The following is a 17,675-nucleotide window of genomic DNA, read 5'->3' on the forward strand; positions in this document are numbered from 1 at the left end:
GGCTCTACGCTGGCGTCTGGCTCAGTGAGGGAAGCTTTGTCCTGTAATGTCCGGTGCTGTTTTAACGACTCTCTCTCTCGAGCCTGTCTGTCTGCCACAGGGCAGCTCTTGAACCACACCAGGATGTCACGGCGGCTGATACTTTCCACTGGACATTTATAGAATGACAACGGCCGGTTCTGGGACAGATTGACCCGCCTTAGTGACCTAAAAAGTAGTCTCTGATGTGCTTTTGTTGACAAGAGCAGTGGTGTTAGTGCTCCTTGTAAGGTTCTGTGAAATGTATGTAAGCCAGAAATGTAGGAGACTGTGAGCAGAAGCAGGGAAACTCACCAACACAGACCTCTGAGAGTCATGATTGACAAGGATTACTCTTGCACGAATGTGTAGGTCGCTTAGAAATATCGTTTTTAATCCGCCTTAACGGTTATCTTTCATTTTTCTGGGAAATCAGCAAAGGCATCGCTCTGTAAAGGTTTCCCTGTTACTTTTGTTTTGTTTAGCGAGAAAAGTTCATAAAAAAAGGAAATCTGGGGAAAGGAGAGAGAGAAATGAACCTTTCTGAGAGGTATAGAATCACGCTGCCGAGGATTGAGATAAAAATTAAAATTTGAATCTAATTAATCACATGATTTCCCTGATTAATCGTGATTAATCGCATTTGTACGCAAAATCCAAAAATGAATTCAAAAGTAGTGTATAGCTTTTAGCATTTAGCTTTATTTTAAATGTGCTGCCATATGAATGAAAGTGCCATAACATTTGCTGTGCAAACACACTTTTAACATCAGCATCTTTCTGTAGTTTTTATGTAGAAGCCTCGCTCCACTGTCTGTTTCCTTGAATGACTTGCTGCTATCAGTTGTGTGTTTTGCCTTTAAGTGATATTTTAGACTGGAACTACTACACTGAGAAGACAATTCAACTTGGCAGTGTTTACAGATGACTTTGGTTCTGTCGACTCCGCCGTCTGGAAGAACTTTAAAATGAAAATGGCCGAGTAAAAGTTCCGTACCCTTCTCCATGTTTGGTGGATCCGCCGATTACTTTCTTTTCCGGTTCCACAGCAGACAGCAGCAGACTTTTACAAAATAAAAGCCTGTGAGCAACAGACTTTTACAAAATAAAAGCCTGTGAGCAACAGAGTTTTTACAATAATAAAATAAATAATACAACAGGGGTGGTCCGTGGCGTAGTGGGTGTAGCAGACGCCCCATGTACAGAGGCTATAGTCCTCACTGCAGCTGGCCCCGTTTCGAGTCCCGTATCGGACGGCCCTGTGCTGCGTGTTGTTCCCCCTCTCTCTGCTTCCTGTCTCTCGGAACTTTCCTATCCAATTAAAAGCACAAATGCCCCCCAAATTTTTTTTGTTTTGTTTTTTTAAATAAAATAAATAAATTAATAAATAAAACCTGTGTTAATGCGCGATAAAATATTTATCGACGTTAAATAATTAGCGAGTTAACTCGATATTATCGCGTTAACTCGCCCAGCCCTGATTGAAATCTGATCCCCTGCACACTCCCTTTTTGACTTCCAAAAAACAATCAGCTTTGTGGAGAACATGATTCTTGTATATTATATAATCTTAGAACCGATTTTAAAAAGATGCTTTGTTTTAACTTTTAAAGTTCAGGTATGTTAAGCATTTTGTTATTTAGTTCAACAGCATGTGCCTGAAGTAAAGATCCTAAAGGTTAGTATGTGCACGAGGATCCTTTCGTGCAAGAAGAAGGACTTTTAAACAAAGGATTTGACATTAACGTCATCCTTCTCCTCTCAGCCGAACACAAATCATGTGTGTTTGCACTGACAGTCGGGTCATGTGAGGGTTAACGCTCACACTTCAGTAGGAAAGAAACGTGGCTGCTGATTGAGGCTGTCGACAGGAGCCAGAACCCTGCAGTTCAGGCATCTGTGTTGGCTGGCGTCCACGCTGCTGTAGAGACCTTATCTCACAAGTGATGAATAGTTTTTGTTGTACCAGCTTTGCATCACAAATTCCAGTCATAGATTTGGTGTCGAGTACTGAACGTCCGTGGATTTCTGGAAGTGAAGGTTAAATGTGTTTTTGCTCTTCCGTGCTTCTTCACGGAAAGTAAAACGCTCCAGATCTGATGTTATAGGGCTCAATTTTATATCCAGTGTGAAACCTTTCGTTTAAGTATGTCTCAGCTCAATGCACTTCACCAGTTTTAAATCTTAAAAAAAAAGTTGGAAAACTTCACGGTGTTTGAAACTGAAATGCAGATAAGAGATCCCTCCTGCTAAATATTTACATCGTTGTCAACTTCTTCACATCATCTTTCTTAGCACATCTAGTTATATCCAGCCAGACTTTTACTCCAAGCAGAGCAGATTTCAGCCCTTCCACAAAGGGTTGTCAGTGTTGGCATTTATTAAGAGAAGGTGACGAGAATTGAGGCACTGCATCTCTAAATGGGCCTCAGGAACCCTTTTAAACTGGTCAAAAAAAACCTGAATCAGCTGTTAAAACCTGACTTTTGAGTGCAATGTGACAGTGTTTCATCTGCATTCAGTTCATTAACATGAAGACTACAACTGGCTGCACGCTCAGGGCTGACACAGTAAATCTGTCCCTTACAGAAACACACGTTTGCCTTCTGTAATGTGTCGTATGGAGGTTTGAAACCGACAGAAAACAGTCTGCAGGATACAGTTCAGTGCCGTCCCATCACGTTGTTGTAGCTTTCAGGATTTTAACCAGGATGGTAGTCACTCCACTTCTGTGTGAGTTGGAGCCCTTAGAGAGAGCTTTGAGGGTAAAGCCTATACTTCTGACTGTAAAAAGGATTTAAACCGCTTGTTTTACTGCCCCTGTCCACCTACTTTAGGTGTAAAATGTCATACACTTGTTTATGCAAACATAAGGAAGAGGGGGAAGAAAATTACGGAAGCCCAGAGCGGATGTGGTACGTATAAACTTTTTTTTTGATGGTTTTCTCGAGATAACGAGATAATTTACAGATGGTTTTCGAGATCACGAGATGACCATCCTTTCTTGAATGCTCACGATCAGTCTCTCCGTGTTCTTAAAGCCTTTCCAAGAACGGACTCCAGCTGAAAATGTCAGATTTTGGAGAACCCGACATAGATCAACGCATCATATTTTACTTCTGTTGAGGTCTAACAGGCTGAAACTGCAGTTTGTTTGTCTTGTAGAGATAACTTTCATATCAGCCCGTTTTAAGGAGACGGCCGGCTCGACTGCAGCTTAGCAGGCGTTTACACCTCAGTGATCCTGCTGATGGAGTCGACTTCATCAGAGACCAGCTGAGGGGACCAGGCCGTCTCCATGGTTACCGAATGATGCACGAGAGGTGCCGTTATCGTTATCTCGAGAAAACAAAATGCTCGTCACACCAGCGGGATTTGCTTTGTGAATTTTCACAAACGCTCCACATCCCATGTTTGATTCAGAGGCGACTTTATTCAGTTTTCAATGAAAGGGGGTAAAAATGGGTAAAAACCTTTTGCCAGAAATACATATAAACACATATAAACAGGGGCGGACTGGGGAGAAAAAGTGGCCTCGAAAACCATCGGTAAATGAACTCGTTATCTCGAGAAAACCATAAAAAAAAACTTTATACATAACCACGGCCGCTCTGGGCTTCCGTATTTAGGTGTAAAATGTCATACACTTATTTCTGCAAACATAAGAAAGAGGGGGAAGAAAATGCTAATGGAACTGCACTTTGTTTTTGAATGTGTGGTCATAGCATTTCCTTTTTGGGTAATTCCCACAAACCAGAGCGAGTGGATCAGGGCCACATCAGTGTGTGCTCACACACATCGAGCCAGCGTCTCAAAATCAACCCAGTTGTGTGATCTACGATCCCATCTCTAGCTAACACACACGCTGTTACCTCTGCACATTCGCTCAAACAACAATCCATGCCGTCCACTCAGAAACGTACTGTCAGATTAGTGAGTTCACAAAGTTACCAAACATGGAAAATTAGTTTGGCATGGTGACCAGAGTGAGATAATTCTTTTTAGCAAATTTAAAGTTTATTTACAGTCAGCCGGTCAAGCAGGTCAATTCAAACTCGTTAGCTTATCCCAGTGAAGCTAATTTCGGGTTTCTTTTCTGTAAACAGACTTGACTGACAGCCGGGGTATATTTTCTGTGGTTGGACTGCATGAATTGAAAGGATGGTCAAAATATATGTGATTTGATGTGTTTTTCAGTTCCAAACAGCTGCTTAAATATTATCAAAGTCTGTAAGTGAACTTTTTAAAAAGCTAAACGACGAGGCAACAAAACTGGAACTTTGCTCCTGTTAACTATATAATACAGATGCATTTACTCCACTTCCTGCTTTGCTCAGCTACCTGCAGGATTCCTAATTTAAGAAGTTACCATAAAGGATATTTTTGTAATATATGTGCGAGTATTTCCACAGCCTTTCTCTAAGGGCTTTGGCAGATACTAGCTGCAGAATGCAGGGAGATTTTTGAGCGTTTGTGAGTGTCTCTGCTCAGCTGGACTGTCTGTTTGGGTCTTCAGGTGTTCAGGGAGGACAGCATCATCTCTGGATACCGTCCCCCGCACAGCTCAGCGCTGGACTGCGTCCTCAGCAGCTTTCAGATGAACAACGAGACCGTCAACATCTGGACCCACTTCCTGCCGACATGGTAAGAGCTAAAAGGTCTCGTTTTTAAGACCAAACAAGTTAAAGACCAAACTGTTAAAGTTATCAGCCTGAAGATAAACAGTCCAGAGGCAGGTCAGAACGGTAAGTTCTATCTTTCAGGTACTTCCTGTGGCGTTTCTTCGTCCTCTGCTCCACCATGAACTTCCTGAGTGACAGCTACACCTGGCCCCTGCTGGTGTACATGCTGGTCATCTGCATTTACCCCTTCACCTCCAGCTGTGCACACACCTTCAGCACCATGTCCCCAGAGTCCCGCCACATCTGCTACTTCTTCGACTACGGCGCCCTCAGCCTCTACAGCCTCGGTAAGAAACACCTTTAGATTCCTGATAGGGCTGGGCAACGATTAAAGTTTTTGATCTAATTAATCACATGATTTCTCTGATTAATCACGATTAATCGCATTTGTACGCAAAATCCAAAAATGAATCCAAAAGTAGTGTATAGCTTTTAGCATTTAGCTTTATTTTAAATGTGCTGCCATATGAATGAAAGTGCCATAACATTTGTTGTGCAAACACACTTTTAACATCAGCATCTTTCTGTAGTTTTTATGTAGAAGCCTCGCTCCACTGTCTGTTTCCTTGAATGACTTGCTGCTATCAGTTGTGTGTTTTGCCTTTAAGTGATATTTTAGACTGGAACTACTACGCTGAGAAGACAATTCAACTTGGCAGTGTTTACAGATGACTTTGGTTCTGTCGACTCCGCCGTCTGGAAGAACTTTAAAATGAAAATGGCCGAGTAAAAGTTCCGTACCCTTCTCCATGTTTGGTGGATCCGCCGATTACTTTCTTTTCCTGTTCCACAGCAGACAGCAGCAGACTTTTACAAAATAAAAGCCTGTGAGCAACAGACTTTTACAAAATAAAATAAATAATAAAACACACAAACACATTGGACGGCCCTGTGCTGCGTGTTGTTCCCCCTCTCTCTGCCCCCTGCTTCCTGTCTCTCTGAACTTTCCTATCCATTAAAGCCCCAAAAAATAATACAAATAATTATTTTTTTTTAAACCTGTGTTAATGCGCGATAAAATATTTATTGGCGTTAAATGATTAACGCGTTAACTCCTAATTCCTGATTATTGTTTTAACTTCCCAAACAATTGTTATACAGTTGCTTTGCTTCTCTGACAAGTCGCCGAAACCAAACGCGAAGAGAGAAGTTTTCCCAGGGATGCCCTCGATAATATTCACCCTAAAGTGTAAAAAACACAGAAAGATGAGTCATGACAAACTCCCATAGCTGTGCTGGGTTTCACCATAGTTTTTAAGGGATGCAGAGCTGAGTATTTACGCCCTCTGAGCTGGACTGCGTTGGCAGGAAACGGCTCGTTACTGAGCAAAAGCAGCACAAAGATCAGCTGTGTTTGCAATAGTTTGAGGGTGATTATTTGGAATTGGAATTAGATTTTTCATGGAAACAATGGGGTTACTTCCAAAATCCCCTTTTTGTTTTTTAACTGAAGGAATCCGCTTTGAAGCCATTTAAAAAAAACATGTAGATGACACAGAGGTGGAGTCGTAATTCACCTGGATTCCTTGAAGTCAGTGCACAGGTTTTTTTGGCAGACGGCCTTAAGAAAGAAAAGAATGTAGAATAAGATGAGCAGAATATGAACACATTCCTCAGCTGGAGCGCTTCCCCCGACAGGAACCGTGAAACATTTGAAACAATAGAAGTGGAATAGTTTGTGAGAGGCTGTTTTACATAAGTTTGATCACAGCAGGCATGAAGTTTGAGAGTAAAAGCTTCTTTACGCTACTGTCATTAATGACATTGTTCTTATATGATTTATTGCAAACCTGGTATTCTTTTTAAGAAACCCAAGAGGTAAAAATCTTTTCTGTTTTTCACTTGTAAGTTTTGAAACGGTAATATTCAAACCTCAAAACGTGTGTCATAAAATGCCTGCTGTCTTCTGTACTCGTGAGAAATGATCTGCTTGGCCTCTCAACCCTCAAATGAATATTTCCGTGCCAATGTGCACCTTACAGAACAGAAGAATAACTTAGAATGACTGTACGAATGCAGAAGTTGTCATTTACCAGCGTTTTTTCTGTAAACATGCAATCTGTTGTGTTTCAGGAGGTTTTGTCACTGCAGACCATGAAACAAAAAAATAAATAAAACTACACTATGCTTAAGTTTATTTTATTGTTTATTAATCCATTTTCTTTTTAATAAAAGCTCTGCATGGGATAAGAAATAATCTTTGAACGTGCAGACGGTGAGATAAGCCACCAGATGCACGTTTAAATTGCGTTGCGTTTTGGTGACCCCTGGTGGTTGTTTCAGTAATTACACCACACAGACAGACCTATTCTAAAACGGTCTGTTCTTGCATGAAACCGACAGATTCTCGCTTTTAATCGTACAAATGTTTAATTTTGTTGTGTTTTTGTGTCCCTTTTATGTACTGCTGTAATGATGAGTTAGTTGAGATATTTAAGTAATGAAATAATAGCTTTTATAAACATTTATTTGCTGTTTGACTTGATCCATTTCTGTAGAAAGAAGAATATTTTAAGCTTTTGAAGTTTTGTTGAGGGAAAAGTGGGCTGCAAGTCTTTGGTGATTCAGAAATAATTGATTCTTTTTGGAAAATAGTCTAAGGACTAATTGATTATGACGAGTTTTAGCTCTACGTCAAAACTTTTTGAACTTTCTGAACGACCCTCCTCTTCTTATAGGCAGTAAACATCCGCTGTGTGGTGCACATAAAGACATTCACACCTCTAAACACCATCTGGGTTATACGATAAGTATTCAAAGGTATCTTTCTGGTTATAGCGTTAACATTTAGTCTGTTTTCAGGGTGTGCCGTCAGCTACGGATACTACGTCATGCCTGATAGCTGGGCGAACAGTTGGCTCCATCAGCATTTTGTTCCCATTGCCATCGGAAACACGCTGTTCTGCACCAGCATGTCCTGCTACTCCAGGTGAGAATACATTGATAATTCAATATTTAACCTTTTGGTCTGCTCAAAAGTTGAAGTTTGACATAAATTCTTCCTTTAATACCAGACTTGCATGTTGTCAGGAAAAGTAACTGCGCTGCAACTGCTTTTGATTTGTCTGAATGACATTCCTGTCTGCCTGGAAAACAGTAGATGTGAGCGCCTCCCTCAGGCTCGCATTCGTGTTATAATAAAAAAAGCATCATGTGATGCTTTAACTCTGCCCTGAAACGCAGACTTTTAGACTGAGCGGCTCTTAAAGTAACGATGACCTGCCGAGAAGCTTCTGTGGGGTGCTAATTCTTTTCTATGATTTTGTCCTTTAAAACAATGTTTATGTGAAAGTAGAAACCTGTTTAATCAGTGTGGAGCTGTACTTTCTCCTCTAATTTCACACTGTAGATAGTGATACTCATCATATTTGGTCCACTTGTGCATTTTTGACTATTTTTTCGAATTTCAAACACACATCGTATACAATGCAGTTTTTCATTGTGTAGTGCCATAGTCTAATGCTGCATTCATTATAATGGATGTCTATGGGAGCCGTTTCTCTAATCTTCCATTGCAGAAAAACTAAAAAGCTGTAAAAACTGATGTTGTAGCTCATCAATGACATTTCCCAGACCTAATAATCCCCCATAGAATATTTCACTTTGCACTGCATACATTGAAAATACAGCAGTTTTTGTGTGTGTTTTTTAACAGAAATTGGTGTTTACCTCGTATACACTGGTATTTAAAGGGTTATTTTTTTTTTAATAATTGAAAACTTGATGGTTATGATCAGAACTGAAGTGGAAGAAAAGATTTCTGGAAAAAAAAAATGGAAAAAAATATTAAAATTTGGTATTTTGGGGATCATTTTAGAAGGGGACAAAAATGTCCCTTTTCAGAAATTAAGGATTTATTTGTTTATTTTTAAATCAGGCATAACAAAAAAAATTAAAAATCCCTAAAAATCAATTTTGTTGCTGATCATATCCCAGACCATAATTATCCCTACTCAATAATTCCACTTTGCATTCCATATATTGAAAATATAGCAGTTTTTGTGCTTGTTTGTTTTTTTACAGAAATTGGCGTTTACATCATATAAACCAGTATTTAAAGGGTTACATTTTTGTAAAATAATTGAAAACTTGGTAGTTATGATCAGAACTGAAGTGGAATAAAAGATCTATGAAAAAAAAGCGGGAAAAAATATTAACATATGATGTTTTTAAGTTGTTTTAAAAGGGGACAAAAATGTCCCTTTTCAGAAATGAAGTTGTGTTTTAAATCAGGTATGAGGGCTAATCCTGCATGGAATAAGTAAAGTCGGAGTATACTTGTACTAACAGGCCACTTATTCCTCTGCTCAGGTTCCTGGAGCTCCAGTTCCCACAGAGGAGTAAAGCCCTCCGAACGGGAGCGTTTGTCCTCCCGTTCATATTCGACACAGTCCCTCTTTTTTACAGGGTGAGTCTGAGATAAACACTGAGCTCAGACATTATTAACTTCAGTGGCTCATTTACCCAGAATCCTTCCTAATCTAATACAAACATGTCGATGCCATCAGTTAATTCCCCTAATCACTGAGTTTGATCACCATGCAAGTTGTGTTGAATTTGCTTGCTCTGTGGTTTAACCGGGTCTCTGTTTTCCTGTGTAGATTCTTCTGTGTTGTGGAGGAAGCTGCAGCCAGAGCGACGCTCTGCCCAGCCACTCATACCACCTCCTCTTCGCCTTCCTCACCTGTTTTCTCTTTACCAGCCACCTCCCGGAGAGGCTGGCCCCGGGGCGCTTCGACTACTTCGGTATGATGCAACTCATGACAGCGTCTCTGTTTCACGTCTTAATGCCGGCAGGAAGGAGTGAAGGCCAACGTGTGCAGCCTGTCACGTTCATCGCAGTCGTTTGAGCTGACGGGGATTTATAGACACTCCATACAAGGACATACTGGCTGCTGTGGTAGCTCTTCTTCTATGGTTCTTTAGTGGTGTGATATGACGAGGCCATGCAATCCCTGGAGACCAAGACTGTGTTTGAAACCGCATACTACATACTACATACTGCATACTGCATACTACATACTGCATACTGCATACTACATACTGCATACTGCATACTACATACTGCATACTGCATACTGCATACTACATACTGCATACTGCATACTACATACTACATACTGCATACTGCATACTGCATACTACATACTGCATACTGCATACTACATACTGCATACTACATACTGCATACTACATACTGCATACTACATACTGCATACTGCATACTACATACTGCATACTGCATACTGCATACTACATACTGCATACTACATACTGCATACTACATACTGCATACTGCATACTACATACTGCATACTGCATACTGCATACTACATACTACATACTACATGCTACATACTGCATACTACATACTGCATACTACATGCTACATACTGCATACTACATACTGCATACTACATACTACATACTGCATACTACATACTGCATACTACATACTGCATACTACATACTGTATACTGCATACTACATACTGCATACTGCATACTACATACTGCATACTACATACTGCATACTACATACTGCATACTACATGCTACATACTGCATACTACATACTGCATACTACATACTGCATACTACATACTGTATACTGCATACTACATACTGCATACTGCATACTACATACTGCATACTACATACTGCATACTACATACTGCATACTGCATACTACATACTACATACTACATACTGCATACTGCATACTGCATACTACATGCTACATGCTACATACTGCATACTGCATACTACATACTGCATACTACATACTGCATACTACATACTGTATACTACATACTGCATACTGCATACTGCATACTACATACTGCATACTGCATACTGCATACTGCATACTACATGCTACATGCTACATACTGCATACTGCATACTACATACTGCATACTACATACTGCATACTACATACTGTATACTGCATACTACATACTGCATACTGCATACTGCATACTACATACTGCATACTACATACTACATACTGCATACTGCATACTACATACTGCATACTACATACTGCATACTACATGCTACATACTGCATACTACATACTGCATACTACATACTGCATACTGCACACTGGATACTACATACTGCATACTACATACTACATACTGCATACTGCACACTGGATACTACATACTGCATACTACATACTACATACTGCATACTACATACTACATACTGAATACTACATACTGCATACTACATACTGAATACTACATACTGCATACTACATACTGCATACTGCATACTACATACTGCATACTACATACTGCATACTGCATACTACATACTGATCGATCAGACAGTATGCAGAGCATTTACCCACAATGCATTTCGCTCCTGCCCGAGCCGAAATCAGCCGGCCTGAAGCTGATTTCTCTTAAGCTCTAAACTCTGTAAACTTTAGCAACATTTGAAACATTTTCAGGCGAGAAAGTAGTCGTTTAGATCCCCAACGTGTTGAAAATCTGACAAAATACCGGCTATTTACAATTTTGTTCCCACGAATCCGGCGCTACTAAAGCTAGCCGCAGTGAGCAACGCACTTCCGGTTATTTTCACAAAATAAAATACCCGTTGCCTTTTATCATAGGGAAAGCCATTACCATACAATTGGTGCTTTTGTTTTGAAAACAGGAAGTGAACCTACCCTCGTTGTAGCTAGCTTGAAACTGCCGTTTTGACAGGAAATGAAGATCGGCGACGTCACGTGACGTTGCATCTTGGGTAGTTTGAGTATGAGTAGTAACCTCATGATGCATACCCAACATTTCAGAGAATCTAGTATGCATCCGGGAACTTCTCGCTTACTCAAACTCGCATACTAACTCAAAAAGTTGCTGAATCCCCATCTGGTGTCTAAGCCAGATGCTTTAAGCCTTTAAAACCTATAAGCACCTGGTTGTGCTGGCAGCCTTGTGCCAGCTTCATGAAACTGTCACAAATGTGATGTTGCTGTCAGTATTTACACCGTTTGCGCTTCATTTCCAATATTCCTTTGAGTTTTTACAACAAAAAGGTGGTTTATGAAAGGCAATTCAATATGATTCTTTCATTCTCATTGGATGTCAGAGCTTTGATCACATAAAACCCGATGAAACCAGAGTTTAACACAACATGGGAAAGGAAAAATCAGCCACTGGGAGTGTTTGAAAGTCATTGTTCAGCGCGATCATTTCGGCTCCTTACGGGGCCGTAACTTTCAAATCTTTTGTCTCTGCCTGTTCTTGAATGTTTCCCCTGCAGACCGCCAAACAATTGCCACGAAATAATGGCTCTGCACCAAACAGGATTTTGATTTGATGGCGTGTGAACTTGTGCCTGTTTCTGTGCCGCATGCACGGTTTCATTGTCTGCTAACGTAGACGGTTCTGGTGCTTCTACACGCAGAGGAAGAGCTGCTGTTTAAGGATGTTCTTGTAAAAAGAGGAGAAAGCAGAGGTTGTATGCAAATAATGCAAAATTCCTTCACAAACAGCCACAAAGATTTGATTTAGCAAGAAGAAAGATTATGGAAAATATGTCTCTGAGCCTGAACCCTCTCAGACGAGCTTTCTGTCCTTTCTTTAAGGAGTCTTCAGGAATAGTTCTCCAGGCTTCCTGAAGGACATCCCAAAGCTCTTCTTTGGATGTGGGCTGCCTTTTGTTGCGTTCTCTGCCAACATGATCCCACACTGCTTCAGTAATGTTGAGCTCCGGGCTCTGGGGAGGATTCATCCCTCCATCAGACCTGCTGCCACTGATTTTCAGCCCACTTCTTGTGTCCTTTGGCACAGCTCAGCCTTTTCTCCCTGTTTCCCTTCCTTAAGAACGGCTTCTTGACAGCCACCCTTCCATGGAGCCCATTTCTGATGAGGCTTGGGCCAACAGCAGATGGATCAGCTGAAGGTCCAGATGCATCTCTCAGCTCCTGTGTCAGGTCTTTGCTGGATGTTTTCCTCTTTCTTAAGGACATCACTTTCAGATCCTGTTCATCTGCTGTAGATAGTTCTTTAGGCCTGACACTTCTTCTTCTGTCCTCCACTTGTCCAGTTTCCTCAAATGTTTTAAGGACACACTGCACACCATGCTGAGATATGCCAAGTTTTCAGCTAACCGCTCTTTGGGAATCACCTTGTTGCTGCAGAAATCCTGTTTTCTGTCTGTCACACTGTGTTATCTTTGCTGTTTTTCACACATGCAGCTAAAGAAATGGGAACAAATCTTAATTCCAGTCTAAAACCCACAAAGAGCTTCTAGATTATTCATTTCTGGTGGCATAAAACAGTTTAATCATTTAATTTATATTAATTGTTCCATAATTAGTCATTAGATTATATTTTATATTCCTTTTTTAAGCTTTAAATTGAATCTTATTTACTTTTTCTTGATGTTGAATAACATATAATTCTTATTATTGTCTGTTTTTTTCCTACTTTTCAACTTTTAGACGTGATAACATTCCTTTTTTTGGGATTAGGATTTTTTTAAACTGAATTTCTTATATTAATTTGACTCTTTTGGTAACTGAAAGCAGTTTTAACGTAAATGTACAAAAAAGTTGAAACTATGAAGCTGTTTCTCACAGATGCAGCTAAAGAAATGGGAACAAATGATGTGTCTCTGTGACAGGCTGCTGCACTGGAAAAAATGCCCCTCCAAATATAAGTAAAAAAACAACAAATACAAGACGTTTTTGCTTGAAATAAGCAAAGAAATCTGCCAATGGAACTAGTGAAAATCGGCTTGTCAAGATTTCTTGAAATAAGATGTGATATTTGGGACTTTTGAGTTAAAAGTGATCTTGAAATTAGCTTAAAAACCTCTTCAAATGAAAAAAAAGCTTGTTTCATGTGAGATATGACTCAAAACAATTTGTTTTCAAGACTTTTTCATTTAACAAGATATTCCAGATGTATTGTATTAAAACAAGTCCCTATATCTGGCTGAAATGGTACTTGTTAGGCAGTTGTGTCTGATATTAAGTGTAATGAGATACTCAATGAGACAAATATACTTGGTAAGATTTAGATTTTTTCCAGTGTGGGAACAAAGTGCCTAAAGATCCAGTTTAAAATGGCTTCTTTGCTAAGTTGTCTGTTCTGTGTGGACACAACGCTGGTTCATCCCTTGAGTTAGGAGCCTTTTTCCATACTTGAATGATTCATAGGTCAAAAACATTCCTCTGAAGATGCTCAGGTACAAGGACTGGTCTGAAAATGAGGCGAAAAAGCAGAAAATGTCCAAAGAAAAACCTTCAGAAAGCTGGAGAGCTGTTGCTTAGGACCATTGTAACAGATGCAGCAAATAAAATGTTGTAATTCATAGAAAATCCTTTGATGGAGAATAACCTGACCCTGTCCTCCTCTTCTTTAAGGCCACAGTCACCAGCTGTTCCACGTCAGCGCCGTGGTGGGAACCCACTTCCAGATGGAGGGCATCATGGCGGACATGGCGTCCCGCAGGGCGTGGCTCCAGGCCCACGGGGTTGTGCCGTCTTTCCTGGGAACCATCGGGGCCCTGGTGGTCAGCCTCGTCCTCAACCTGGGCGTCATCGGCATCTTCAGCACGCCGCTGCTGTGGAAACCTCGCCACGCCTCGGGCCAGCAGCACGCCTCAGCCTGCGAGTGCAAGCAGCAGTGAGGGAGCTGCTCTAACTCCGCCGGTTTCCTCACTCAAAGACTCTTTTTATCTTTAAAGTGAAGCCCTTCTCTAACAGTCTCACACGCCTGAAGTGTTGGTGTGTTCGCTCAGCAGCTGAGGACCCAGTCAGAGAGGCTCTGGGTTGCAGGAAGCATGCTGACGTAACACAAAGTGCCTTGTTGCAGACCTACAAATGTTTCAAAATGTTTGCGGTGATCGTTACACGTTTAAATCTCAAACTGGAAACATTCAGAATCCCACTTTGCAGGGATCCTCCTGCAGATGAAGCCAGATTTATCGAACATATCGCGCTCGGTGTGAGTTGTTCTGTGTGTTAAGCAGCACAGACGACCCTCCAGCTCTACATAATATAATGCAGATTGGATTGCCAGCTCTTAAACATCCACCTATTGATTCCACTCGGCACAGACTGGAATTGATTTTCAGACCCGTGCGGTTCTTTTTCTGATTGCCTGCCTCATTATGAACCACACAATCTGCCCTCAACAGGGGAGGGAGGGGGGGGAAAAAGTTAGTGTGGTGGTGATTAAAAGACAGGTACCACTTTTATGAGTTCCTATGGCAACACTATAGCACTCTCTTGCCCCCCGAAGGTCTCCGACAGTTTTATGTTGGTCACAAATGGCCTCATTCTTCTCTTGTTCTCCCATCATGCATCATGAGATCCGTTCTGAGCGTCCATCAGCTCCTGCAGCACAACCCACGAGTCAAATCAGAGGTGGTTGTTTTTTCCTCTGAGCTCTCCAACCCTTGTTGTTTTTCTAATAATTGAAAGAACTGTAATTTCCGTTTGTAGTTTGGCGTCTTAATTGTGTTTTTGGTGCACAAGCATCAGCAAAGCAGTTTTTATCCCGGTGCCTCGTGTGACTGATGTTTACATTTACCGCTGAAATAATAACCGCCTTATCTATTTCTAGGTGATATTTAAAGCTTCTTTTAGGTGCACAAACAGGAAAAATGAGGAAATGTGAGGAGATCTTAATGTGAGGAGATCTACAGAACTGTTTGTTACTAAACACTACTGAATTATCTACACAAAGGGGAATCTTTTTGACCGTATTTGACCTTAAAACGGATGGAAAAGGTGCAGAGTGGTTCCAGTAATTCAGTTACTTTCAATGAAACATCCTAAATGTTCTAACAACCCACATACTTGTTATTTTTAGATTTCACAAGGGGGGGAAAAAATGTGTTGATCAGTTAAAATAATCCGTTGATTACAGGATAATCCATCAAAAACAAACCAAAACAGTTGTTTTGGATTATTTTCAGCTTGTTTTAAGGGACATTTTGGATCTAAAAATAAACAAAAAAATAGCTTAATAACGTGGATTAACTGTATAACTCTTTAGTATAAATGTAAATCACTTTATTTGTGGTTCATCACTGCACATCAGGATTAAAGAGCACAGATGTGCACCTTTTCCCAACCTTTAACACCAGCTGCTAACACGCACTCAGTAAGTAGAGCTTTAATCAGATGGGAAACGTATGTGATGTTATGGGAATGGGAAATGGGAAGGAGAAACGTTGGACGCAGAATGAATGTGTAGAATCGCACACACACACACACACACACACACACACACACACTTTTGTGTCAGAGCAGTTCTTAATGTTTTCAAGGTTAGTGTGCAGACTATAAAAGTGGCATCATCTGTTACTCCACAGACAAAAAAAAGCAGTCTTTGCCCTCAATGTGCTTCGTCTCCACTCCTGCTGAGCATCGATCGATTTTTATCATCTTTGCCGTTATCACACGACAGCATTCCTCAGTTTGACCCTGTTTTTTTTCCCGGAATCACGGCGTCTTTGCCGTGGACACGAGTTAATTTGAAGGCATTTATTTCCGAGCTGCTGTGGGTTTTTTCCTCCAACGTCAGACGGAGAAGTGAGAAATTCTCCGGACCGGATCACTGTTGCTTTTCCTCAGTTTGTTGTGTACATCAGGCTGTAATTATCAGAGAAACGTAGTATTTAAGGATGTTTTGATAACGTGTGATAGAAAGCTTAGACGAGCAGGAGGAGTTATCTGAAAAAGAAAAATGTCATTGGTGCCTTTTTAATGTTTTATACAACTTTTTCTTTTGTTTTAAAAGAGACAAAGTCCTCTTAAACTGTATAATACATATGTGTTCTGCTGTGTATAATTTGTAATTTGCTACTTTGTTCTACTAGACTTGTGTAATAAATTAAGGCTTTTATAAAAGTAATAATTGGGACTGAATAATTTCTGTTTCCAGAATTTTTGTAGATGATTTTGGTAATTTTTTTTGTATTTTTCATACGATTGCAGCTAAATGATTTCAGTCAACAGCTGTTCTGAAGATGGATTTATTGTCTTATGTGTCTAAAAAAAAAAAGGCAAACTATTTTACTTTCTCTTGTGTTTATAATTTATTTTGCATCTTTGACTCAATAAGAAAAGAAATCTAGAAAAATATTTAAAAAATGATGGATTAATCATTGATAAAAATTAATGACAAGCCTCCTCTTTAGAGTTGTGTGCAGTGTGTGTCAGTGACCAGCAGAGGGCAGAGCTGCACAACAGGCATGTGTCTTATTTGAATAGGAGCAGCTCATTTATCCTCTTGCTGATGAGCTCTGCTCATCAAGAAACGAGCTGCAGGTGCAGCATCGTCCAGCTGTTTGGTGACTAAAGGGGAACAATGTGAGGGAAAAAGCAAAAAAAAACTCAACATCTAACAAGAAATTTAGTCCAAATGTTTGGACTAAGATGCTGGAGTGAGATTGCTCAACAGTGACAGAGCAGCACCTTGAAATTATTGCCGATATCTAAACAAAATGAGGGGCAGAGTTGCAGGAAAGTTGAATCTAATTCTCCAAAAATCTCCAAAAGAAGCCGAGGAGAACATATTGTGCACGATAGTTTTATTAAAGAGGAAATATTAGAATATATGGGTAATTACTTTCCCTGGATGTGTAGTTTTCTGTGCTTTGGCTGGTTTTATTAGCTTCATTTCTTCTCCTCCTCTAATGAATCAGACGGTGGACAGTAAAACACACAGAGTGGTTTATTATTAGCAATAGACCGGCCGCAATGAATCGGCACTGCCATTATCATAAGAGAAATAATTATCAAAGAGAAATCAATATCCCGTGTGTGTACATCATAAGAGGAGGGGAAGGACTGAAAAGGAAAGTTTCCCGCTGCAAAGCTCTATTAGGACTTCCATTTTAAAAAATGGCCTCATTTCCTGCTCTTATTATACTCATATTCCGAATCTAACCAGGGTGGAGCCTCAAGTGCTTATTAAGAAGCTTCATTCTGGAGCCA

At 40.3% G+C, this 17,675-nt stretch overlaps 1 protein-coding gene across 2 annotated transcripts in view; it reads left to right on the forward strand.

The window, feature by feature from the left end:
* Positions 1-16,593, forward strand: part of paqr6 (progestin and adipoQ receptor family member VI) — a 37,046-nt gene extending 20,453 nt beyond the window's left edge. For both annotated transcript variants that reach the window (XM_075466272.1, XM_075466273.1), the window contains exons 3-8: positions 4,535-4,662; positions 4,782-4,987; positions 7,503-7,629; positions 9,012-9,108; positions 9,302-9,446; positions 14,091-16,593. In XM_075466272.1, the coding sequence (XP_075322387.1) occupies positions 4,535-4,662; positions 4,782-4,987; positions 7,503-7,629; positions 9,012-9,108; positions 9,302-9,446; positions 14,091-14,356 (969 nt within the window). In that variant the 3' untranslated portion in view covers positions 14,357-16,593. The remainder of the gene's footprint in view (positions 1-4,534; positions 4,663-4,781; positions 4,988-7,502; positions 7,630-9,011; positions 9,109-9,301; positions 9,447-14,090) is intronic.
* The last annotated feature ends 1,082 nt before the right edge of the window (positions 16,594-17,675 follow it).

The sequence above is a fragment of the Odontesthes bonariensis genome, chromosome 5 (assembly GCF_027942865.1).
Source record: "Odontesthes bonariensis isolate fOdoBon6 chromosome 5, fOdoBon6.hap1, whole genome shotgun sequence".
In the NCBI taxonomy this organism is placed as follows: domain Eukaryota; kingdom Metazoa; phylum Chordata; class Actinopteri; order Atheriniformes; family Atherinopsidae; genus Odontesthes; species Odontesthes bonariensis.